Source organism: Uloborus diversus, unplaced genomic scaffold (genome assembly GCF_026930045.1).
Source record: "Uloborus diversus isolate 005 unplaced genomic scaffold, Udiv.v.3.1 scaffold_277, whole genome shotgun sequence".
Taxonomy (NCBI): domain Eukaryota; kingdom Metazoa; phylum Arthropoda; class Arachnida; order Araneae; family Uloboridae; genus Uloborus; species Uloborus diversus.
In genome coordinates, this window is record NW_026558436.1 from 120535 (window position 1) to 147861 (window position 27327).

At 31.7% G+C, this 27327-nt stretch overlaps 1 protein-coding gene across 1 annotated transcript in view; it reads right to left on the bottom strand.

Annotated features, from left to right (window-relative positions):
• LOC129233237 (sodium/hydrogen exchanger 6-like) overlaps positions 1-26442 on the bottom strand; it is a 48042-nt gene extending 21600 nt beyond the window's left edge. The window contains exons 1-10 of the mRNA XM_054867291.1: positions 26033-26442; positions 23290-23531; positions 18131-18208; positions 16811-16887; positions 15057-15154; positions 13707-13812; positions 8051-8195; positions 4161-4266; positions 2884-2972; positions 2043-2156 (exon numbers count right to left, since the gene is read on the bottom strand). Coding sequence (XP_054723266.1) covers positions 2043-2156; positions 2884-2972; positions 4161-4266; positions 8051-8195; positions 13707-13812; positions 15057-15154; positions 16811-16887; positions 18131-18208; positions 23290-23531; positions 26033-26270 — 1293 coding nt within the window. The 5' untranslated portion in view covers positions 26271-26442. The remainder of the gene's footprint in view (positions 1-2042; positions 2157-2883; positions 2973-4160; positions 4267-8050; positions 8196-13706; positions 13813-15056; positions 15155-16810; positions 16888-18130; positions 18209-23289; positions 23532-26032) is intronic.
• Between the last annotated feature and the right edge of the window lie 885 nt (positions 26443-27327).

Genomic DNA, 27327 nt, shown 5'->3' on the forward strand with positions numbered 1-27327 from the left:
GCTCACTCTTAATGATGAAGTATGTAAATTTAATTTTATTCATATTTCTTTTCCGTAAACAGAATGAGCACTTGCTGGCTCTGAAAATACTGTTACAAATTCTGTAAATAGTAATTACTTTTATGATTATTTTGTTGTAATCTGCCTAAATTCGGCGTTTATTCCATTGTTCTTCATCTAGAATTATTGTAGTAACTTAACAAGTAAATAGCTTTTTGTAATGTACATACAACCCCCTAATATTCGGCTGAAGTATACGGCCCCCTCATTTCTGAATGATAAAATTTGTGAATGGATTGGAAAGAAATGAGAAAGTGGTAGAACGGTGTAGGATTTTCTGGAATATTTTAGAGGCTCTCTTTCAATGTTTATAAATAGCAGTGCCGTGTGATAAAAAATCAGTCTCGACTGAGCCGTTGTGCTGAGAGTGTATTAGCTCTGTTTTGTGAAGCCCTTTTGCGCTGTGTTTTTGCGTATTTTGATGTAAATACGTGTGAGCTCGTTGAGCGTATGGTGTAAATTGATATTTGCCTAATTGCTAAGGTTAATTTAGCAGTTGTTAATGATATTTCTTGTACATAGTAGCAAATAAATCTCCTGCGTTTTCTCAAGAACTGTGTCGTCATTTAAGGAAAGTTTGAAGCTGCACGGAACTGGTAACAATACCCTTATATTTTTTAATTCTAAAGTTGGTAAGCAGTGAATAATGAAGCTAAAAGTTTACTTGGCTTCAATTAGCTAACAAAACAGTTTGCTTTAGTAAAAAATAAAGGCAGTGTATTAACTTGCATAAAATTTAAGATGAACACTGTATTGTAATGATTTATGTCCACATGCATGTTTTATTTTAACACCAAATTAAAACAAATTAGCTACATGAAATAGTACAATTTTTCATTTTTCTCAGATTTGCTCATTTATCTCTTATTAACAGAACATTCTTGCAGAAAGAGTTTTATAAAAGTGAAGTTTGTTACAGAAAGCAGAATTTTTTTCTGCCACAGGGTTAAAAAATTGAAAATGTACCAGTTGCTCCAAACAAATTTAATTAAAGTATTAGGACAGTAGATTAAGAGGGTTACATAAACATTTATTATGTATAATTAATACTTTATTTAGGCACTTAATTTTTTAATACAATGTTGAATATCAGTTATTTGAAACAACTCATTTCACGAGAAAAATATTTCCAAAAATTAAATGACATTTTCAGTTCCTACTTGGTTAACCTGTATGAAAATGGATTCATAAAGGGCAAAAATGAATGATATCTGATCATCAGATTATTGGAGAGTACACTTTAGTACAATGACTAAAGTGATAGTCATAATGTGAGTGTCTCGGAATGAAATTCTATTAAGTTAATTTTTACCAATCAGTCAAAACTGAGATGCAATTCAAATGGCAGTCACCTCATTAGCTTGAATGAATATTTTATTAGAACTGAAATCAAGTTCTAAAAGCATAAAACTACATAATTTAGTCTGATTAAGCTAAAACAAAATTTTTAACTTCATAAAGTAAATGACATTTGTAATTTATCTCAAAAAATAAGATTTACCAATAAAAAGTATTTTGCTTACTCTTAGAAAAATTGACATTAAAAAAATTACTTGTTTATGGTATAAAGCTTTTAAGACGAATGATCACATAAAATATTCATAATTTACTACAGATAATCAAACACATTGTGTTTTGTAATTGTAACTTGAATTCTTTTTCCAATTTTGTAATAAATAAAAATGATAGCTTTTTACCCCATTAAATTTTTAAATATTAACATGCAAAAGCAAACAGGATATATAAGTATGGGAGCCCATATGCAAAATTCTAGGGGGGGGGGGGTGGCTCAGATATTTTAACCAAGGTTTAGCATGATATTTTCCCCATGAAAACCAATTTCAGGACAGATTAGAGTCATTAAAATTGGACATTTTTAATCACTTATTCATTAATATTCATCCCCCCTTGCCCTCCTATATGGGCGCCTTGTATATAAGAGTGTAATAAGTTCATCAATAACACCAGTAACAGAAGGATACAAAGGCAGTGACGATGAATCCAGCATGCCAAAAGTGTTTCTGGTACGTGAACATGGAGACACCAATGTAGCAGAAGATAAAATTTTCAGCCACGAAACTAAGTAGCTCGAAAAGCTAAAATGAGGAAAGTAATAAATTTACAACAAGAATGTCTTAAAAATAAATATTGTCTTAATTGTTTCAATTTCAATCTTACAGTCCTCGAAACATCAGATAATTTAGAAAGATCTTTTCAAACTCTTCTTCCCTGGGGTAGATTAGATTACTGCTTCATTGCCTTATACGACTTAGAACGGAGCAACTACACCAATCTAGAATGAACTCCTTTTAAATTCCTTATAATAACTGAAAGTCTATTAACATGAAAGAATTCATAAAAAAAAGCATTTTTTTTTATGAAATTCAATTTAATTTAAAAAAATGTTTCACTAGTTTTTGGAAAATGTGCAAAAAATTTCAAAATATTATATTTTGGCTGTAGATATACAGTGGATGCTGGTTAATTGAACCAGCAACTTAATTGAATCAAAACTGTTTAGAATGAATGCAATTTATATTAAGCGGCGGTCACTGTAGTTTAATATTTATACCCAATTCTACAATTTAACTAACTATGTAATAAGAACATATTAAGTGCCAATTATATTTATAAAGTTTTCTGCAAAATAAAAAATAGTTTTTTGTTATTTACGATGCCAAAGAAAAAAGAAACCCTTAAAAGACGTCATTGCAACTTTTGAGCACAGATTTTTGTTACACCAAAAGAATTTAAAATCTTTGCTGACAAAATAATTTGTAAAAGGAGCTCACCTAAATGTGACAAAATGTCAGATGGCCTTACCTGTTTTGTTCTTGCTCTGGACTCCAAAGTTAAATTATTGTACGTGTAATGTGCCTGGCAAATACCACAAAACAAGACAGCAACAATTCCTGAAAATGAAAAAAAAAAAAGCACAATTTTTCATGTTTTAAAACATTTTCAAATATTCTTCAGATTTGAATAAATAATAATAAAAGTGTCAAAAATCATATTTATAGTTTTACAAAAAAAAAAAGGGGGGGGAGGGGAAAATTTTTTCAAAAGTTGAAGTTAGAAAAGGATCATATGAATAAATACTTATCATTATTTCAAATATTTTTACTTAATGAGGAATATTCATAATGCAAGAGTATCCCATTCAGATAAAAATAAATTTTTTACAAGAAGATAATTTTCACAAAAACATAATGCAAAACAGTATTTCTTGTCATAACTACATGTTGGTGTACTTTCTCATCACCATTCCTTTTTTATTTGTTTTCAGACACAACACTCATTCATAACACTCTGAAAATATTTGTAAAGCAAATCAGAAGGAGTTGTTTGGAATAAAACATCAGCTAATTTTTGATTTTTTTTTCACTTCAATATCTTAAATGCTTAACTGAAAGGGACAAAAACTAAATGTGAAATAAAATGAATAACTTTATTTTCTATTCCTAGAGAAATTCAAAAACAAAAGTTCCATTTCAACCATTCTTGAGTGCTCAGATGGGAGGCCCAATAACTTAATGCGATGTCTCCCCCCCCCTCTACCTGAAAAAAAAAAAAAGGCCAACCAATTACTTTGATGCAATTTTTTAAACAAAAGAAAACAGTATCTTCACTCGAACAGTATTGCTGAACAAATTAAAATTAGGAACCTGATTTGATATTGCTTAGTTCTGTATACATATCTAAAAAAAGGACCCAGGAGGTTTTGTATTAATAATAATATTTTGAGCATTTTCTCTTAGCAAAAACAAATATTTTTTCTAAAAAAGAGATACATTGAGAAACATATGAATACCTTTCTGAAAAGTAAAAGTGATGAACAACTACGTAATAAAGTAAAATTTGCGCAAGAATTGCATAAATGTGCTTCAGAGTTACAAGAAACTTTTTTTAAAGCAAAAATATGAGCTTATGGATATAATTTTTGAAAATTTTGTGCTTTTTCAAAACAGTTAAAAACAAAAATCAGCTTTAAAGGGGGAAAAAATATTTTCTCCTTAGTGCTAACAATTTACAAGACTGTCAAGTAAGTTGGAAAGGAAACATATAGAATTTTAATTTATCTTAAACAAAAAATAAATTACCCGTCAGATCTGCAGCCTCTGCCATAAGGAATGTGCTGTATGACATGAGAACGAACAAGCTAGATTCCAATAGGGGAAAGTCACAAAGGCGAGTGAATTTTGTCAAGTGAACAAGAGTTAAGAAAAAAAAATTGATAACATATTGACCTTAATTCAAAACTATATATACACACACAGGTGCACAACAGAGCCAGATACAAACTTATTACAAAACCCAACACCCCCACTGAAATGCAAATTTATTCTGTGAAAAGAAAAAATATCAATATAAAATAATGTTCCTCTGAATTTTCTTGAAAGAAAAACAAAACACTTAACTATTTAATGCTAATGAGAATAATTATACAAAAAACTTATTATTAGGTTTGTGACAGCAATAAATTTACGTTTCTGCAGAGTGGTTTTCATAATGATTATCAAGATGAGAAATAAGCTTTTCTACGTAAAACACTATTCTACTATTTATTTCTATTATAGTGCTACAACATGCCTAAATTGAGAAAATAAAACAGGCTCATATTACCTTGAAAAAGGAGGGAAGGAATCAAGTAATTATGTGGCACATGATCAATATGAGAAAGCCATAATACAGTTTAAACAATAATAGAACGGTGATCAGTAAAAAGAACGGGGGTATGGGACCAAAGTTGGACCACACCCTATCCATAAAAAAAAAGGGTATGGGACTCAAGTTAGACCACACCTTTTCAATTAAAAATATAATCATCAAAATCGGTTACATAAGTAAGAAGTTATGAGCTAACAAACAAATATAAGGTATGAATTGATGACTACATCCGTTTTGAAGTCTGTTGAAAAATACCAAAGGTAATTAGACAGTATTGATAATGTAAAAAAAGAAAAATAGCATCTAACTTTCAATATTTTTCCAATGATGAAATAGAAAAAATCGTTAAAGGACAAAATTAGCTATTGCCACCAGCCACAGAGACACTAAATTAAAAAAAATTGCAAATGTAAAATCAGCTATCAATCGCCACATAAAAAAAGGATTTTAATATACATAAAAAACATCAAGTAAATGGTAAAACTTTTCCACCAAAATCAAGAAGAGCTTTTATGAAGTAATTTAATAAAAATGAATAACTTACATTATTAAAGTATTTCTAGCTGTTAATTTCAACTTGGAAAAAAAAAACATCTTTAAAAACATTTTGAATAAAAAAAGTGACCATTATTTCAAAAAAAGTAGCTACATATGATATTATTACACTGAAGACTGGAGATTCAAGAATTTCCCCAGCTTTGCCCTCTAAAGAACGCTGTATATTTACACCAATTGAATTAAAGGAGCTTAACCCATTAATGCCGGTTTCGAAAAAAGCAATAAACTGTGATAATTTTATTAGTATTTATTTATTTTATGTCTAGTAAGTGCATTATATACAAATTTAATTTTTCCCGTTAAATTTTCTATTTTTATTTTTATGGTAGATTTTTCTACCAACCGGCGTTTGTATGGTGTGAGCACATTTTGTTTGCAAATTTTACATTTATTGTTTGATTGCAATAATTGCATTGATTACCACTTATAATTATTTATAATTGTAGAATATTACTTACACTTACATAAAAAGTTTTCTAATTACAATTTCATTTATTTCAAAAAAAAAAAAAAAGAAATGTGTTCATTTTGTAAAATAAAATTTTATGAAATATGAACTTGAAAAAAATCGATGTTAAAAATGTAGTAAAATTTCGAATTGAATATATTTTTAACAGAATATTTATGCACCACAATCTTCTTGGAATGAATAGCGAATCTTCTTTTCAAAAAGTCTGGAACATTCGCCATTCTTTTACAGCACTTTGCAGAAATTGCCCCCCCCCCAAAAAAAAAAGTGACCTCCACATTTTTTTTTTTTTTTTGCAACAATTTCTAATACCGTATTCTTCTACGGATCAAAAAGGTCTATCCGACAGATGCACTTGCTATGTGTTTCAATAACTACGATATTGGAATAATAAAATTATTTTTCTCAAAAGCATCTCATTTACTGCTTGATTCACATCATGTCCTGAATACTTTATTGCTTGTAATTACTACTGCAGTACTGCCGTTCCATTTTACAGCATCATCTCTATTGCAGCATTACCACATGCTGTTCTTGGTTGATTGTGTGTGTATTTCTTCATTTCATTTCTTGAACCCAATGGGACATACACTTGTATACTCTTTCAATGTATAAGTTGAAAGAATATCATTTAGCACAGGAATAAAAGTAAAAAATTGCCCATAATGGCATGCGTTTCCTCTGGTACTTAGGTTCTTATTATTTTTCCATACCATACCAATATACTATACAAATACTATACCAATACTAATATTTTATGCTATACCAATTCGTCTAGGTGACGCAATAAGGTACCGAAAAAAATAAAAGTCCATATTACGAGAATAACACCCACAGCTTATATTCAAATCTAATCGAATTTCCTCTTATCAGCTTTTTGCGTCCATGACGTCCATAATAAATTAACAACACTACTAAAATACTTAAAAAATCTTTTAAAAATATCACTTATTTTTACAAATTTTAGATTAAACACTTCATTTGCCCGAAGCAAGACAGTGACTACATATTCGCCGGTTGGTACAATTTTCTACCATTGAAAGTAAAAGAGAATTCATAACACGAAACAAAGATAAAAACAACGTTTTAAAAGTATATCTGAATCAAATACACTGTTACAATTATGGTACAATTTTTAAACCTTTTTGAAATTACTAAAATACATGCAAAACTTGCATTTTACTTTTTAACGGAAGACGAATGCTTTTGGAGTTATGATTTATTCAAGTTTTAAGCCTACTGTTACGACCGTTTTTAACAAAGATACAGTAAACATATTTTTTCCCCTTTTTGTGATTATTTACTATGTAAAATGTACAGCTATTGGGGAGTAGCATCATGTGAGGACGAATTATAATTTTTTTCCCGGTTGGTATATTTTTGTACCAACCGGCATGAATGGATTAAAAACTATATGACATTTCTGCATGGTTGCCGCAATAGATCAATTATTAGCAATAAAAGTACATAAATTTGGGAACAATTCCTTGTTCTTCTGCAACTTTTTGCCACTCATTGGCTAAAGGTAAAATTAACTACAATTTACTTTCATTTGCAAAACATCTTTGGACAATAAAATTAATTTCAGCACAGAACTAGCATATTTTGCCTTTTAGTATCAGGCGGTTGAATATCAAAAATTGGCACAAATGTTTCACTGCAAGCTAGACACAAGCTCACGTATGATTCCTTGTACTACTGCCATTTGTGAACTTCCTTTCATTTTCTGTTACTGTATAGTAAATGTGTTTTTGGTCCCAGTGGTGAATATTTATTATACACATCAACAAGGCTGATAGGATTTGATATACATTTAAATAAAGAACAAAAAAAAAATAAAAATAAAAATAAAATAAAATTTAAATAAAAAAATACAAAAAAAAAAGAGTAAAAATTGGTTACTTTTTGCAGTACAAATATTTTAGCAGTGAAATGGAAAATCATTTCATAAAAAACGGATAAAAATAACAAAACACGAAGAAGATATTTTCAGCCAGAAAAAAAAAAGCAGGTCAAGCAGGTGCTTAGGTCAAGTTGAGCCATAAATTAGAAAATTTTCAACTTCATGTAATTTACAAAACTTTAAACTGACCCTTTGATTCTAATTACAAATTTCAAAGATCTTTAATGAGTGGGGAGGGGAGAGAAAAGAGCAAAAGTAAAGAAAGAGGGGGGGGGATTGACTTTCAACAATGCAAGATCATTGTCCCGAAAATTGGCAACAAGCTATTTTTAAAGCCACACAAATCCTGAAATGATCAATCAAAAAATCATAATATGACTGTTAAAGGATATGGCTGCCGTCAGACATCCTGTGCCAGAGCCAATGAGGAAGGAGCAGATGAAGATGTAGACAAAGTTTCCTATGGACTGGAAAGCAGCTTTTGACTGAAAGGCGTCATCTCCTTTCCCATACATCTCAGCGTAGTTTGAGATCGACCTACATCATAAGCCAAAGAATTATACACGAGTGCTGAATTCAAACTACTTACAAACAAACTATTATTTTGGGAATACACATTATTACTGTTTTAAGCTTGACAGTTCAAATGTTGAGCTTAAATATTTTGTCAATAAACCACCAGGTAAATCCACTGCTATATGATTTCTATTTGGTACTAAAATCCATGTTACCAGACTAAAATAAAAAATGTCTTAAAGCGGAATAAAGGATTTAACTTTGAAACTGTAACGGATTTTGTAGTCAAAGGAAGGAAATAAGAAACAAAACTAATACTAATTCAGCACTTAATATTACATAACCATTATACTATTTTTAATTTGCATGCACTAAAAACAAATATAATTGAGCACTTTTTAAAGTACAGTTGAAATCAGTCATTGTGTTGATGAGATATAATTGAAAATGTTAAGCATCCCAAAATTCTAAAACGAGTATTATAGTATGCAAATGGATAAAAGAATAAAATGAAAAAGGAACAGAGCTTTGGCATTGTTCTAGATCAGCAGTTCTAACTTTTTTAAGGTCCCATAAAGTGGATAATACATAATCAAGAACTACCTCAAAGTTTATTCCGAAAATAAGTTAGCTATTGAATTTATTTATTCAAATTATGAAACATAAAAACTTTTGTTACTTTCAAGCACTATAAAAATATAAATAAATTTAAAGAAAATGTTTTTTAACCATTATCTATTAAATTAAAAAGTTGTCAGTGTGAGTTGATATTGCTTACTTCTAAAAATTTGTTTCATGAATATTTTGAGCAATTTTTACCCAAACTAAAGTCTTCTTCTAAGTTCATACGTTTTGCAATATGACAGGCGAATGATCCAATCCTTGTAATTTTTAAACATTATAAATTTCATTTTGCCCCTGTCAGGGTAATCAACGAAATCTCGTTTTCTCTGAGCGATTCTCTCTTCTGCATATAGCTAGAGATGCCAACTGCTAGGAAAAAACTGTAGTTTCTACGAACTACAGCCTTGAACTACGATGCTACGAAATCGTGTCCAAAACTTAAGATTTTTCTTTCTTTTTACAGTTCACATAAATAAATAAATAAAGCATTACAGATAATATCCATGTCAAAATAAACTACAAAATATAGCTTTTGTGCTTAGTAATGTTCAAAACATGTTTCAAAAAAAAAAAAAAAAAAAATTGTAATAAATGATTTAAATTTTTTTTTTCAAAATAAACTGTTATTTGTCTTACTGACAGGGTTGCCACTGAGTTCCCCTGCAAAAAATAGTTGTTTTAGTAGCTTGTTATATGAAAAAGTCTCTAAATAGTCACCAGATGCAGAAAAGAGTTTAATGACTTGGGGCAAATCCTTTTCAAAGAAACTTTCTGGTATGCTTTCTTGAGTCTTACTGTTAACTACAAACATAAGACTGACAGCATAAAAAGAAATAGAAATGCAGCATTTGCGATATTTCCAATCGTGTGAAAATTAGCTCTAGTTTCCAAAAAAATTTCTCTTAAAAGGCTAAAAAAATTAAAAAGCAAAATTTTACTGACATTCATTCAGAATGCAAAAATAATTAGTAAAAATAGGAGCAGCAGAAACAAACTTTTATAAAGAAACCACTATCGAAAAAACATAACTTTTGTTCTAAAACAGGAAAATCACAAATTTTTAATTGTGAATATGTTTATTACTTTTAATTTTTCTAGTTTCTAAAGCGCTTATTTTCAAAAAAAAAAAAAAATGAAAGCGGTAAAATAATCTTGTTTTTTATTTTCTCCCCCCCCCCCCCCCCGGGAAACTAGGAGGTGAATTTGTAAGCAAATTTTAAAATATTTTGCTCTAAGGGAAAAAGAGAAGAGTTTTTATGTATTTTAGTTGCTTTTTCACTAAAGAAATCGCCGTATTTTACAACTCATTGCAAAATAGTGGTTTTTGGCAATATTTTGGGTTAAATTATTCGCCATAGTCACCTTTGTTTCAAAATAGTAGCTTTAGTTGCCAGTGGTAGACCAGTATTGCAAATTTAATCTTAAATTATTCATTGCATCTGCTACATTTGTTATTAAAAATTCCGCTCCCCCCCTCCCCCGTGGGTGCGCAAAACTATGCTACAATAAAAGTTGGCAGCTCTGCATATAGCAAACCACTTTTTCCAAAGACTATTTTGTAGAACGCTATCAAAACGTTTTCCGGGATTTCTCCTTGAACTTGAAGTGCATTGGGGTACAAAACAATATTTGTAAGTACCAGTGCTTGCCATATTTAATCATAGAAAGAAAGGCAACTTGAAGGTAAAAATCGTAGACAAAGACAACCGCTTCTCCTTAGGCGTGCTATTGTTAAAACTCTTGCCGCACTTTCTGTAGATTATCGCCAAACTGCCAAGCGCATCTTAAACAAAGCCAACTGCACTTCCCTTGGTTTCTCCTTGTCAGCCAGAGAGCGGAGGAAGAGCAGATGACGTCACTTCCTGAGCCATTTGACATCCCATTCGTTTGAACTTAAAAAATTATTTTTTAAAAAAAAAACTACTTATCGTATCGCAAAAATTTTTTCGGCGATGATGTTCATACATGTTATTCTATCATAAAAATAAAATTGAAAAATTGAAAATTTCCCTATTGTGTGCACAGAAAAACTTCCAATTAGGGCAGCAAAGGAATGTTTTTCTGGTAAGAAGTATTCTCCCAAAAACAATACAAGAGATAATAAGAAGCTTCAAAGCAATTGAACCAACTTCTTAGCAGTGGCGGCTCGTGGCTTAATTTGGCGGGTGGGCCCGCTGTTATCAGGGGCGCCCTGATGGAGGTCATTGTGGCCTCCCAAAAGTTTCTTTATTTGGCAAATTTGAAGTTCATATAGCTTTTCAGTCCTAATGTATCTTCTAATTATGTTTTAGTATGTGTGCATGCTTTATTTATATTCTTCGGTAAAGTTCGGAGTTTCATTTTGTGAATTGAGAACTCAACCACTCTCCTCCCAAACCCAAAAGGTCAGGTTGCCTCTGACGATTGCATAAAGTTTTCACAAGAAAAAGGAAAACAGATAAAATGAAGAGAAGTAAGGTGGGCGTGCCAAATAATAAGGCAATGAAGACCAATAAGAACCCCTCCCCCCCTCCTTCTTCCCATACAGAATAGCAAAAATTAGATTGTGACTGGGATCATACAGCAGCATTAACTTTTACTTTAACATGTTTCGTTATTATATGAGGTAATGAGAAGCAAAAGGATGTAAGTGGACATTTTCAAGTTTTGAGTAAAACGCGTTTAAAGATAACTTCCTACGTATGCATTCATAGATTTTTTTTTTCTAAATCATGCTGTAGAGCAGCACCTACCAGGGCTACTAGTGCTATCTCTTGCCCTAAGACAGAGGAGAGGTTCACCTACCATTTGTACTGGTTATCTCCAAATTTTTAATTTTGCCACTTACATCCCTTTGCTTCTCACTGCCTCATATATATTAAATTACGAAACTGGTAACTAATTTTTCTAGAAACAGTTTACTTAATTACCAAGATATTCTTTTTATAAGAAATTTAAATTACTTTTAATTTTCATTGTGTAATAATTTAGGTTTGCTAAGTGTTAGAATATGCTAGCGTAGAAAAGACATGATAATAAGGTCAACACGATTAAGACTTATTACTTTAACCAACTATCATAGCTTATAAGAAAATTGAAAAAATCTCACTCAATAAAGATTATTTTAGATGCAGCTTTTAATTCAAAAAATTTAAAGTCTTATTATATTAGCACGACACTGAAAACCAACTGAGCCTAATTTCAAACTGAAACTTAAAAAATGGCAAACGCCTTTTCGAAAACAAAATATCCTTTCAGAAATTTCGAGAATGAGCTCTAAGTTCCATAAAGAAAAATAAACAAATTAAAATGGACATCCCATGCAATGAGATGTGTGGGAAACCAAAATATTGTAAACCCCAGTACCTCATAGTAACAGCCATTTAAGATTAAAGAAAAGGAAAAAATGGAATAAATCATAAGAGAGAGAGAAAGAGAAAGCGATGAGAGAACTCTTCCTTTCCCCGTGGGGTGGGCTCCGAAAATTCTGCCCATCGCCTCTCTGAAGCTTTGTATAAGCTACGCGAGACGAGACACTTTTCTCCCATTGCTTCTACTATTGCTATTGGATGAAGCTACTTTTCGAGGGGGCAAGAAGGAAGCCGCCCCATGGCCCATACGCATCGTTCAGGGTGATGTCGCTTGCTGCTTTCATTACTTTGATTTAATGCTCGCCGTTGGTTAAATTGTGGGCCAGCGTTAAAATGACCTAAAGAATCATTTTCAAAGCGCTGTCGCTATTTGATAGAAAAGGAACACTTTTTCTTATATTAGCGATTAGCAGAGTGATAGAAATTTAAAATCAGTTTCATGCGCTGATTTTATTTAGAACTGAAACACAAAAGACATTTTTAAATATTCTATTTATGCCTATTTTGTCAGGTGGGCCCGGCCCACCCGGCCCATAGTGACGAGCCACCAATGCTTCTTAGGGACTCTACAGAGGAAAAACGAGCTGATCTGTGCATCACATGACTTCCTTTTACTCCAATTTAATGTCATTTTCTCATTATTGGCAGTTTTAATGCGATTCAATGGTAAACGCTCTAAATATGGCCACATTAAAAACAGATTTAAAAAAAAAACCGCCAAATTTGTCGCCAAGTTGGCGACAAAACTTGGTGACCAGAAGCTTGACTATATATTGCCAAGTGTTTGCCGAATTATACCACCGCTTGAGTTTACATTGAAATTAACAATGATTTTACCCCAAAAAGGTGTAAAAGACCCCCTTTGGAACATCCGAATGCAACCAAAAGAGAAGGTGCACAACTAGAACCCACTTGGAGTCTATGTGGCAAATTTCAACTTTCTAGGACATACCGTTCTTGAGTTATGCGAGATACATACACACATTTGCATACATACATACATACATACATACAGATGTCACGAGAAAACTCGTTGTAATTAACTCAGGGATCGTCAAAATGGATTTTTCGGGTGTCTATACGTTTTTAGGCATGTATCCACGTGTGGTCGGTTTGAAAAAAAAAAAAAAAATCAATATTCATTCGGGGGCGAGCAAAATGGAAATTAAGGCTGATTTTTGAGTGAAAATTTTTTTCGTGAATACAATACTTCCTTTTTTGTAAAAGAAAGTAAAAAAGGGTGAAATTTTTTATTTTTTTCATCTCGTCACTTTTTACCAGTACTCATTTAAAAAGAGCAAATTTTGCGATCCTTTTATGCTTGTTGCAAGCAAGTTTAACTGTACTTATTCATGGTCACTTATATTTAAACAAAACTGTTTCAAGTAAAAATACCGCAAAAACACTTCTATATAATAAATGCAAAATAGAAGACAAAACTAGTGAAAAGATATTTTTGCCAGGTCACTAATTTCTTATAGCAAAAAATAACCAATGTTTTAACGCAGTGAAATTTTTAGGTGTTACACAAAAAGTAAAAGATTTAAATGGTACAAACCCTGCCAAGACAATGGCAATAGCATCATTTAAAATACTCTCGCCAAACACCAGGGCATACAAGTTGACATCTACGTGAAGGTCATGGAAGATGGCCAAAACAGTCACTAAAAAAGGACTTCATATTAGAAGATTCATTAAACAATGACAAGTACTTCTGGTTTTAAATGGGAGATGAATACATTCAGTTACACAAAAGTAATTTCATTAGTAGATTAGATGGACTAACAAAGTTAAATACTTAGAGAGACCTTCTTAATGAAATGCCTCTTGTTCCATCAGAAATGCATGGTTAAGGGAGGTAGTTGTTGAATGGCATCACTTGAAATTGAGCAATACCATTAAAATGACAAAATTAAGAGTTGTGAAACATAACATTCAAGTTTTAATTACTTTAAAATTACAGAATTGTGGTGTTATTTTCGTGCTCTCTATTGCAAGATATGAAGTATTTATTTGCTCTCCTACACCAGAAATAGCTTTATACTTGTTCTAATTGATCCAAATTCATTACCAGTTATATATCCACTTACAGGGGCTGAAGTTCGGGACTGAATGGTAGAATTCCTCCAAAAATTTCTCAAATCTGTTCATAAAAAATGCTCACACAGGTGATAAATAAATAAAGCTTGAAGGGTCATTATGATTCCCAAAAGCAAAAATTAAAAACTCAAATTTTAGCCCTGAACTGACTTTACTATGTGATAAACTTTGAGTAATTACTGATGATATACCAGAAAATATTATTGCATCAACAGATGTATTTACTTAACCCTGTTAGAATCGTGCATAAAATTTTCCCATTAAGTGGATTAAGAGCATCAATAACACTCCTTGTTTCCAGCTATTGCAAGTACAGAGTGAATTTTCTACTTTAAAATTTTTTGAAGTCAAATATGAGGAAAGAAATATCAATTGTGATGATTTACAATAGGGACGATATATAAAGCATGATGAAAACTGAAAATATAGGTGAGTTTTTCAGTCAAATATCTCAATGTACTTTGCAGAAATTTTATTCAGAGCTTTATTTTTGTCTGTTTAACATAAAATTGTTCAGAATAAAAACTAAAATGAATTTTATATATATATATATATATATATATATATATATATATACATTTTAAAAAAATAAACATATTTTCTGTCAATTTTTTACAATACTACAAAATATGAATTGGGATAGGAAATTTTTTGTTGAGTATGACATCCCTTTACTTATGTTTTTAAAAGTCTATGCTACAAAACAATAAGTAATAAAAAAATCAAACAATAAGTAATAAAAAATCATTCATGAGAAATAATTTAATTATTAAATCTGCACCTCAAAAAAGATTATGTACATTTTTACCTGGATCAGTAGCAGAAATCATAGCTCCAAAATATAAGCAATCATTGAAACTGAATTCTAAACTTGGCATCAGTTGAAGAAAGGCAAACATTACTCCACTAGAAAGGGAAGCATCCATTTAATTAAAAATAACAATTATCATATTTCACAAACAATTAATCATTCAAAATATATATAAAACAAACATCCATCATTGAACAGATTTAAAGACGGTCATAATGCTCTTTTAGGGGAACATAGATAAATCCTGAATGAGATACAGAACAAAACTATAAATGGATAATAATAAAAAGAAAAGAACAAACTAAATTTTGATATTTTTTACTAGAAAAAAACATTTTGCTCTAAATTATTTATCATGTAAATTTATATAATACTTAACACAAACCCTTACAATAAAGATGCTGCGCGTTACATATCGGACACCACTAGCTTACCATGATCATTTATGCAGGGGCACCAACTGTGTTTTTATGCATTGAATAATCTCTAAATATTTTTGGTGCTCATTCTTGCAGATTAAGATTTAAAATGATTTACAGACGAAACAATTTTATCTTTTAATTATTTTGAAACACGTAGTACTGGAGTAAATCGGTACTTTGACTAATGTACAAATACTTAAAAAAAACAAAAAAAAACTCATAATGAAGCTGAGTATATCTTTATACTTGTAGCTAAAAATCTTTCCGTACGTTTATTTTTGAGGTTTTCTCATCTTCAGCTCTGTTATGGGTATTCCACACTGATAAGCAGCAAGGGAAAAACTACAGTCTTCATATGCTGTGACGAGTTATTCGGTTTTTACTTGAAATTTTGTCTTGGCTCTGGCTATGAGGCAGCAACTTGTAGTTTTAAAAGAAAATATTTACCTTCCCTTCTCCCTCAATAGAGCTCCCGGAATTCCCGCATTTCTGGAAGCCAATAAAAAGATTTTCCCCTGTCCTTTAGTGGAGAACAAGTGGAATCATATTTACAAACATCACAATTGCATCACAAGGTAACAAAATTGCATGCAGAAAAATGTTTACATTAGGCAAAGCGGGATCAAAAAAAGTGCATCACAACAGATCATCAAATGTGCAAACATGCTACTGCTCTGACCTCATCCACTAAGAATTGCCTTACTGTGATCTTGGTGGGAAAAGCAGGGGTGCCCCCTCCTAACAGCAAGGGTGCAAACCCCTTAAATATTGCAAAGATGCTCCCCCTTCAACCAAAGTGAGAAAAATACCCCTCAAAACATCCCCTAAAAAAATTTTTAATGGCGCAATTTGCACCATGACCCCTCCCCCCTCCCCTAGGTGGGCACTCCTGGGCAAAGTAAAATTTGCAATCATCCTCATGTGTTTTATAGCAAACTCACTGTTCGATTAACGCTCTGACGTCATCAATAATGAAACTCGGGCCATAGCATCATAATTTGATAATATATTTTAGTACTGTTTGACATGCAGGGAAATGCTTTATTTTGACAAGGCTGAATTGGATATGGTAACTTTACTGTTTTACTGGTACGACTAATTTTAGGAGAATGAAGAAAGGAAAAAGGGATCAAACAATGAACGCTATCTACTGGAGTTTAAGGTGAATTCACTGCAGTTATGGTTAAAATTTCAACTGTCAAGAGATCACCAAATAGGTAATTGCTTCGTTCAAATGTGGAAGCAATTTTCATCCGTCATACCTTGATGGGCAATTTTCTAGTTGGTTTAGAAATAGATACACAACTTAATTAAATAATCTACTCTTACCCGACAGCAAAGCAGGATATGGTGGTTCCCAGAAATGCATAGGTGAAAATAGTTCCTAAATTTCTGAAGAAATATTTCTGTAAAAAAGAAAGGTACTTTACAATGCAAGCAAAGAGGGAAAAAAAACTCATTTTAAGGTATTTTTTATAATGTATCAATTCAATACAGTGTCAATTTTGCACTTGTAAAAATTAGTCATGATTTGTGAATTGCTTCATTGTAGTCTTAACTGATCAAATTCATTACTAATAAATACAGTCATCCCTCGTTTATCGTGGTTAATTCGTTCCAGACTTTACTGTGATAACTGAATTACCGCGAAGTAGGATTCTGTGCCTATTTCTCTAATTAGAGTGCATAAAACTTACTTTCGGCAATTAAAAATAGGTTTTTATCACAGTTAGATACGAAACAGCACCCTTAGCCACCATTACATTTGTATTCTTTAATATATTGCACAAAATATGAGAAAATTAGATATGTTAGACGTCATAGATATCACATTGTTAATTATTGAGAAATAAACTACACACACATGCAGTTCCTACACACTACTACTAATCTATGAAAAAACCTCAACTTGTTTGATGATGAATCAATTGCCCGTGAGGGACTGTAGGTGCCCCCGTTCTTCTTCTACATTTTTTATACCACTTAAAAAGCTAGTACATTGTTGAACACCATTTACAGATGTATTTATCCCCTAGTAATAATACAGTGATTTATACTTTCCAATTAGTGCTTAACAGTTAAAATGAGATTGCGATTCTCTACTTTCTTCGGCGATTTTATACCTCTACTCTCAACTAGTACAACTAGCTCCTCAGACCTTACTTAAAAGCTTACATTACTTAAAAGACATATAATTTGTTATTTTTTTTGTAGAAAAAAGTTTACACGAGCACATAAAAAAGGCTAATTACTCTATCTGAAAAAAAAAACTTAGAAAAAAACCGCGGTGTAGTGAAGCCGCTAAAGTCGAAGCACGAAGTAGCGAGGGACGACTGCAATGCTAAGCATTTCATTATAAGTAAAATATTTTAAAACTTGAATAGCCCTCCCCCCCATTCATAAATATCATTTTTTTAACCCACTCCTTCCATCTCTTTGTTGCAAAGTATTACACTTCATCTTACCCCTTCTCCTAGTCACAAGTTATGCCATATTGTGCAAACATTCAGTTACAAAACATTTTATTTCAACCAATACTTTCCTTCTTGTCAAAAACTGGCACAGTTTTATGAAGATGATTAAAAATTTTGTTGACACGACCTGTCACAAAGAGGAACGATTTCTTGCACAAATAAATAGAACACTCACCCGTTTCAAACTGTATCCAGCATGAAAAATGATTGGAGGAAGGATGATGTTGAAGAAAATTTCTGGATCAAAAGTGGCCTGTAAAAAATAACTTTCTGTTATAAGAGGATCATTAATGTATCATGACTTTGAAAAAGTAAAGTTGCTTGCTTTGATAGCCTTTTACTTTCCTTGTACAAAGTAAAATCATTTGTATGAACAAAACATTTTCCATCTACGATAAAAAATAAATAAAAAAAACTAAAATAAAAACAAATACAATTTCTGTAGTTAAGTGAATATTTCACATCACTTGATAAGCTTGGACAACAGAAACATCCTGTTATTATTTAGTTGTACTCGTTTAAATAAGCTTTATACTTGTGAACAATTTCAACTTTCAAGGAAATCCTTTTTGAAGTTATATGAATGACAAAGATAAAATTTTAGCATGAAATGGAAGCAATAAAACAGAATGCACATATGAAGTGGGCAACCATTTGGCAATATATGTCCAAATTGGTGAAATTTCAATTTTCCGGGTATTGATTGGAGCAATGTTTATCCTGGTAATGGCAAATAAGAGGAATTTTTAAAAGTAATTGTTGACTGTTTCTTAGATCAAGCGATTTTGGATCTAGTTTTCAGTGACGTAGGAAGTTCTGTTCAGGGGTTGTGTGTAGGGGATTATATTGGAGATAGAGATCATAACAGCATTAGGTTCTGGCTTAAATTTGAAGTGTACAAAGATGATAATTTTAGGCTTGTGTCCAATTTCAGAAGCACTGATTTTGTTGCACTTAGGCAGAGCTTGAAAGAAGCTTTTTCCTCAGAACTGGAAAATGGCTACGTAGATCAGCAGTGGATGGAAATTAAGAAAAAACTAGCTAAAATGGTTGGGGATCATGTTCCAGTTAGAAGAAAAGGTGTTATTACTAAAAATTGGACAATGTGGTTCTTCAGGGAGACTAAAGAAGCTCTAAATTATAAGCAAGTCCCTTTTCGCCAGTTTAAAGAAACTGGTCTGAGGGTGGATAGGCTCCAATATGTTACAGCAAGGCGAAGTTTTAAGTATTTGGTATGGATTCAGAAAAGGGAATTGGAGCAGACCCTTACGAAAATGGTTAATAGAGCTTGATAGAATTCTATAGAAAATTATGTAGAAGTCTATAAGAAAGTTCCTATAAAAATTATTTATATATAATTCTATAGAAATCCATAAAGAACTTGAGAATGAAGTTCCTATAGAGAATGTCTTCTATAAAGTTCTATAGAAACTGCTATAGAATTTGAGCATAAGGTTTCTATAGATAATAAATTCTACAAAATTCTATAGAATTTCATCAGAAAACTTCCCTTACTGCAGAATTTTGTAAAAAGTTGAGAATTCGTTCATTTTGTTTACTATTATAGTTTTCATTACTGTAATTTGGAAAAACTAAAAAGCCCTAATTAATTAGGAAGTTTGATCCCTAAAATGAAATGGTTTAATTCCCACTTAATCTACTTAATTTTAAGAATAATTATTTTAACAATTAATTATTTGTTAAGGTCATATTTTTTATTACAATGGCAGATTGTAGTATGGTCTTTAATAATAATACTGTTGCATTTTGTCATAGTTCGATGAAAAAAATCAAACTTAATTAAATAAAAAAATATACTCATAAAAGATAAAAATTATTTATTATTTATAATATTTAAGTTATTTTATAGTAATAATAAAACTTCTAAACATTGAAATTAATTCTAAGTGTGTGAGAAATCATATAAATTCTTGTCATTGTTTATTAAATAAAATAATCAAAATTCCAAGATGCAACTCCGTATTTTGTCGCGAGAGTTTGCCAGCAATATTTCTCTCAATCTCTTTGTGCATGGGCCAGTTTGTTTTCCCTTTTCTGCCTCGAACGGCGATAATTGTCCATCTTGCACGTGCGATCGTCTAAGCGTTTAAGTGCTGAAAATGGCTGAACCTTGCTGAATTCGTTAGAAAGTATGTATTATTTTTGTGTTTTTTTTGTTATATTTATATTTTTATTGTTATATTAAACAAATTGGGAATGAAAAAACTTGTAAATAGTAGTTATAAAACAAAACTTGAATTTTAAATCCAGAATGAACTTCATTATGCATCAGAAATAGCATTTGATTTTACTAAATAAATAAAGCTCATGACTGAGTAATGACATTAATTTACCAGTGATTTTTGCATTATAAATTTATATGTAAGTAACAATAACCGAAAGTTTGGACATGTTAACATTGTTTTTTATACTGATAGGGGTTTTAATATTTAATTACGGTACCACTTTACGGTACGGTACCACCCAAACGGTACCACTGTCCAGTGTTTGTGTCTTTATCTAGCAATAATGTGTAATCGTTGTAATAAATTGCTGCACCTAATATTTTTAGACACAATTTGGTTTTGTCAAACATATATTAATTATGTAAAGCATTGTCATTGTGTTTTATGAGACGCTTAATAGGATCTGGAGGCTGTATAGGAAGATCTATAGAGGCTCTATAAGAAATACCTGTATAGAGTTTTATAGAATTATGGCCCAATTTTCTATAGGGCATTTCTAGAGGATTCTATAAAAATAACTCTATAGAATTCTGTAAAAAGTATATAGAATTCTATAGAACTAATTTTATAGAAACCTATAGAATTTTTCACAATAGAATTCTATAGAAAATTGGACCATAATTCTATAAGACTCTTTTTAGGTATTTCTAAAGAATTTTTTTATAGAATTCTATAGACCATTTTCATAAGGGGAGGCTAGCAGATAACATTAATGGGAATTCTAAAAGGTTTTTTGCTTATTAGTTCTGGGAAAGCTCGAAAAGGTCAAATTGGGTCACTGGTTGATGAACATGGAAATTTAATCCAAAACGAATGTTCTCAATTACTTTTTTCCCAGTGTGTTTAATGCTAACTGTACCTCAACAGTTGACGTTAGCAAGACACAAGCTATAATCCAGCTTGAGGATTTTGTCTTTTCTATGGAAGAGGTTCTATTTCATTTGAAAAAATATAGAGAAACTAAAGCTCTGGGACCAGATAATATTTAGCCAAAAATTTTAGTTGAATGTGCAGAGGAATTAGTGGATGTTATTTTAAATAATTTCAGTGCTTCTTATAACTCAGGGATAATGCCAGAGGACTGGAAGCTGGCTAACATAATGCAGCTCTTCAAGAAAGGGGTCTAAAGGTAATGCTGGGAATTATAGACCTGTAAATCTGACTTCAGTGGTTTTTAAGATTTTTGAAACTTTGATCAAAATTAAGATTATGAATTTCTTAGAGACTAATAGTCTGTTGACTAGTTGGTAGTATGGTTTCAGAAAAGGTAAATCGTGTGCTACTAATTTATTGTATTTCTACGACAAGGTTACCTCAACTTTAGATAACAAAAAGTGTGTGGATGTTGTTTATATTTGATAAGGTACCGCATGTTGCTCTTCTCAACAAACTAGCTGATATAGGAATAGGAGGAAAAACTTAACTCTGGGTTAGAAATTGGCTCACTGGAAGCAAAGAGTTTTTGTGAGGGAAAATCATTCTAAATGGAGTGATGTTTTAAGCGGGGTTCCTCAGGAATCGGTTTTAGGGCCTCTCCATGTTTAAAAGGACAAAATCCTAAGGCTGCAACCTTCGAGCAAAAAGTATACAGTAAAATCTTGTAACAAATCTTTGTAAACAACAAGAAATTTTTATAACTTTGAAAATTTTTGTTAACATGAAAATCATCACAGCCATCAAAATCAAAATTTAAGAAAGCTTTTCTACTGCAAGGTAACTGAATTAAGTTGATATCAGTCTTCAAGTATAGTAGAACCCCACCATTTGCCCTTCATCCAACTTGTTCAAGTTAAACTGAACTCGGCATTCACACACGTCTTTACTATTCGGAGAGCGGCACTGAAAGAAGTTCGCCAAAGACTACAGGAATGAGCTGACTGTTTTCAAACCCCAAGAACTGCACAAGGAGTATTAAGAAGAAATGGTTGAAGAACTTCATTCAGGCAAAGAGTAAGGCAATAAGAGAAGCATTTCCACAGCAGAAATAAAAAAACTGCTATTCCAGGAGAGCACACAATTAATGGTGGGAAAAAGGCATTGTAACTGCTTTGGTCAAAAGGAACAATAACTTGTTAACTGACAATGTTATTGGTCAAAGGCAGAAAACATTGGATAGAATTTTTGAGAAAGAATCCTAAGATTTTTCTAGTGCAAAAATGGATAAAAGAAATTACATGAAAAAGAGAAAACATCCAGTTTTTCTGAATCTGTCGAGAAAAGGATTTCCTGGATTAAATACTTTTTTAAAGAAAAATAATTTTGAGCCTTCAAAGAGCACTTTGCTTCGTAAAATATGCGAACACCGTCGAAGCATAGAGTTGTCCTATCAGAACTACTTCCCAATATATCAAGATGAAAATGCTGCAAGATCATTCATTGGTGGTCACACTTTTTCTGTTTTAACAAAGCTACGCAGTCTGTTGAAATGGCAAAATAAATGTTTAATGGACATAACTTATGATTACAACTTAAATCTACCTTCCAGAGTAACTAACCCAATCCCCCCCCCCCCCAAGCGAGAAAAACTAACAATTTGTTAAACATCGCAAATCATGTTCTTCCATTAGCCAAAACTCAACCATTGCAAATACATCTTTTAAATTGATGCAGCCACCAAAACTAAATACTGAAGAGGTCTAAAAATGCTTAACTTGACACTCAATTCTAAATACTAATACTTACACCCAATATATGAAAATTGTTCAGCTAAAACAACATATCACTCTTCCAATTGATTCAATGCTCAATTTTGAATTTTAATGGCTTTGTTACCTATCAATTGATTTCTGTCTGTTTAATTGTATTTTTGCACTTTAGAAATCCTAAATAAAGTTAAGTTCTGTAAATTACCTATCTAATGGCTTTTTAAACAATGAATTTCCCCTCTATACTTAGTAATGGTTAATTTAATTTTTAATTAGCTGCAAATTACAAGCATATATTTGTTCTAATGAAAGGGGTCTGCACTGAATATTGGTCTATGAAAGGGAACCGCTGGGGAAAACGTTTGGGAAGCCTTGTCATAGAGTAAAATAAATATTTTTACAAAAAAAATGTTAAATAAATATCAGTCTCAGAGTGTCCTTACTTTCTGATCTAGCTTTTTGTTCTCCACATCTGTGATCTCTCCGCGAAAGGAATAGGCGTAAGTCTTGTTCTCTTTCTTGAGGACTTTGCTGGACATCTGCTTGGCAACTTCCATTGAAAAAAACAGGTTGTCTGGTGGGTAACTGAGGTTACTACTACCGTAGCCTCTGGCAGGAACCACCCGGATATGGCCCACCTCATAGTCTTGTCCTCCATAGCGGATGATGGCGCCCACAATTAGACCTGAGTATTAAGAACATTTGTCAACACATTACTTGTCTGTTGCTAAAACTGGTAAGCAGTGGCGGTTCGTGCCTTGAAAAAAGTGAGGGTGCCAGATCATAGGTGCGCTCGCACCCCAAGGTTTTTGAGAAAAAAAAAGATTTTTTTAAAAATATTTTTTTAATATTTAAACTTTCTTAAAATATTTGTGTTAAATAAACAAATTTAAATTGATTTTAATCACAGGACAAGCTACAAAATACTTAAACTACTAAGTAAATCACGAAAGATATTAATATCATGTTTATGTCATGATTGCTGGCAAGGTGGTTCACTTTCACCCCCCTGACTTTCAAAAATAAAATTTAATCAGACTGAGAAAAGTTACAAAAAACATCATGAAAATTTTTAATTTCACATTCATGTGCAGTACGCTTACCGGTGCTGCAGTACGCCGCCCTTGCAGCACAGGTAAGGGGCTGCAAGAGAGGCTCTTTTCACTCCCTGGCTTTTTAAAATAAATAAATTTTAAAAAGCAATATGAATCTAACATTTTAATAGTAATATTTTTACTCTTTTAATAACTAATTATTTTGAATGCGTAAAAATTTTATTTTAAGCAAGTCCAAATTACAAAAGTGCAAAAACAGGGTGTTGACAGGAACTGTGAAAAAAAGTTCCCTGACTTTTCCCTGATTAAGTTCACCAAATTTCCCTGATTTAAGTTACCAATGATAATGGTTTTCTTTCTTTGCTCTACTTGAAATCCATTGTATGTTTGTATAAAATGCAGTATTTTAAAAATTTTAAGCTGTGTAAAGTTGTTGAACTAAAGATATATTTTAAAAAGATGCTACTCTTTTAATAAAATGGTTAAAAAAAAACATAACAAGTCAATTTTTTTGAGAAAAAAAAACCTACAAAACAGTATGTTAAATTTTTCTACATGGAACGATTATAGAAAATTAAAAAAAAAAAAAAAAATTCTTTACTTCCAGAAACCACTTAGCATAAGAATTTTAAGAAACCATTAAAATTACTATTAAGAACATATGTGTATTTATGATAGAACTAAAAAGTAATTGAAATTATTTTGAACTAAGTTTTCAAATAGTATAATAATTGTTGCAAGAATAACAAGTAGTAATAGTGAAAGAATAGAAGTAATGTAGTTATTCTTATATAACTAATTGACATATTTATGCAAAACAGATGAAACCATTTGACAATCATTCATAGGGAGATTTTCTCTAATCAAGAACATAGATTTTAATGAATGAATACAGCATTTTAAATATAAAAAAAATAAAGACATTTACTTAAGTACACAAGTTAACTAACTCTATTTCAAATGATTTCGGTATCTAACGAAAAAAAATCTTAGATTGCTTTTGTAATAAACAACTTTGAAATGCAAGAAAAAAAAATGCAATTAGTTAATTTTAAAACATATAAAAGAAGAATACAACTTGGTCATAAAATTAAAGAATCACTTAAGTCTGAAGAAAAGAAAACCTTTATAATCTGCAGTGACAACAAATAGTATATCGGCAAAAAACAAAGTTTTTTTATTGAAAGTTCAATTTTAGCAATTAAATTAAAAATGTGAAATAATAACTTTTAAGCTTTTCTAGTATTAATTCAAAAACCAAAGACTTCCTCTTGAAATCGTGATTACAGTACGCTAATTACTTCGAGACAATGGAATAAAGGCAAAGAAGCTAAGGCATTAATGAAGGCTTCCTCTTTGCATGTATGGTTGTTTATTTTACATAGCATTGAAAGCGTAAAAAGCTAGGTAAAATAAACAACCTAACAGACACAGAAGCAATCTTAGGAAGTTCATCCTGTGGTTAATAAGTAAGATTCAATACTTTGACGTTGAGGAAAAAAGATGCACAAATATGCGGCAGTGTATAATCGCACCTCATTAATTTTACTTTTTTTTTAAACAGATATTTGGCGGAAAATGCGTAGGGAATTAGAATACTTAGTTTTATAAAGCGAAAAAAATTTTTTTTTCTTCATAAATTAATTTTCCCTGACTTTTTGTTATTTTTTCAAAACTCCTTGATATTTTCCTGACTTTTCCCTGATTAATAAAGTTCACTAACTTTTCCCTGATCTGTCGCCACTCTGAAAAATATTGTGATCAGATAAATATGTAAAAATTATAAATTAACTTTAACAAAGATGAAAATACATTTCTGTATTTACTTTAAAATAAATAAAATGAAAATTGATCAACTGAATTTAGAAAAAACAATTAATTGTCAATAAACTTCAAGGAGGAAGGGAAGGTGAATTGAGAGATGCAAAAAAAGGGTGCAGCGAAGGTTGTCTTAAAGAGTAGGGAGCAGTGCACTTCTAAAATAACAGGAAGAAACAAATTCATTTTAATTTCATCATTAACAGTGAAAATTTGAACAGGTTGAAAACTTTGGTTTGAGGTTTGTGATGCGCAGGGAGGAAAAAACGGGCATATGGTTTTGCGTCGCAATAATGCGTAAAATTGTACTTACCATAAATTATGGCAAGACCTGTTTCGTGCAAAAACCTGGCTCGCCGATGTTTGAACAACCAGATGGTGCAAACGGTGAGGATAAGCAGTATCACGTAAACTAAGATATTTAAACAATCTATTTGATGAATCCTTTTCGCATTTTCGTCCAGTCGGATATCGTATGGCACATTTGCAAGAACAGAATGAGCAAAAAATGATGCAAAAATAAATACAGCAATAGAATATACAAGGGCCATCTCAAAAATTAACGCCCACAACCGGCGTAAAGTAAGCAATATTTTGTCATAAAAGAGAAACAATCGACCATCTAATAATTTCAAAATAAAATTTAGAATGAAGAAAATTAGAAGATAAGAAAAAGATACTATAAAACTATCTAGGACGCACTGGCACAAAGCGCATTTATGACTTTAAATCTCTCAAAAGCATCATAACGTCGTACTGCTCGTCTGTCAAGTAAACACAACCCTCATCAATGTTGCCATTTCAGTCTAGAAGAATCTAAAAAGACAGCTGCTCAGAATCACATGACCACGTGATGCATCAGTTGATCACAAAAAAAAAAAAAGAAAAAAGTCCATAAATGTAAAAAGTATACATTTAATTATTATTACTATTTCAAATGCATTAAAATTAGAAGAATGACGCCCATGGCCGCTTTTACGGCACTCAGACAGTTATCAGAGCCAAGGCTGTGGAGTCAGAGTCGGACTAATTTAGGGGTAAAGGAGTCGCAGTCGGGACTCGAAAGAGCCGGAGTCGGTCCGCCCCCCTTCCAAGTCCCATGGCTGTATCCAGAGGGATGCTGCCCCCCCCCCCATTCGAAATGTTTTGTACCGTAAAACAGAAGAAAGTTCGTTTTTTTTTTTTTTAATTTTTCATGTCAGAAAAGGAAAAGAACAAAGTTTTTTTTATTCTTAATTTTGTAACTCTTAAACGAGTGGAAATTTGAAAAAATACAGAGAAAGCAATTCTAGTTTTTATTAGCTCCAAAGCATACTTGAAATTTACACCCTTAATTAGGATTTTCTGCTCTCTTTCCCAATTCAATTCAGGGCCGTCCAGAGCCAAGGCAGGCCCCTTGTCAGTTTGGTATAGACTTGCCCTCCTCCAGGGGCACAGAAATTTTGGGGCCCGTTACAAATGACTTTTTTGGGCTCCCGTCTATATTGTTTACCCGTAATTTCACCCCTAGTTTAAAAATATATGGTTCTCCCCCCTGTGCACGCCTCTGCCGTCCTCCCCCGAAAACTCTTATAAAATACACTGCATCGATCTCCAGCCGGGGACTCC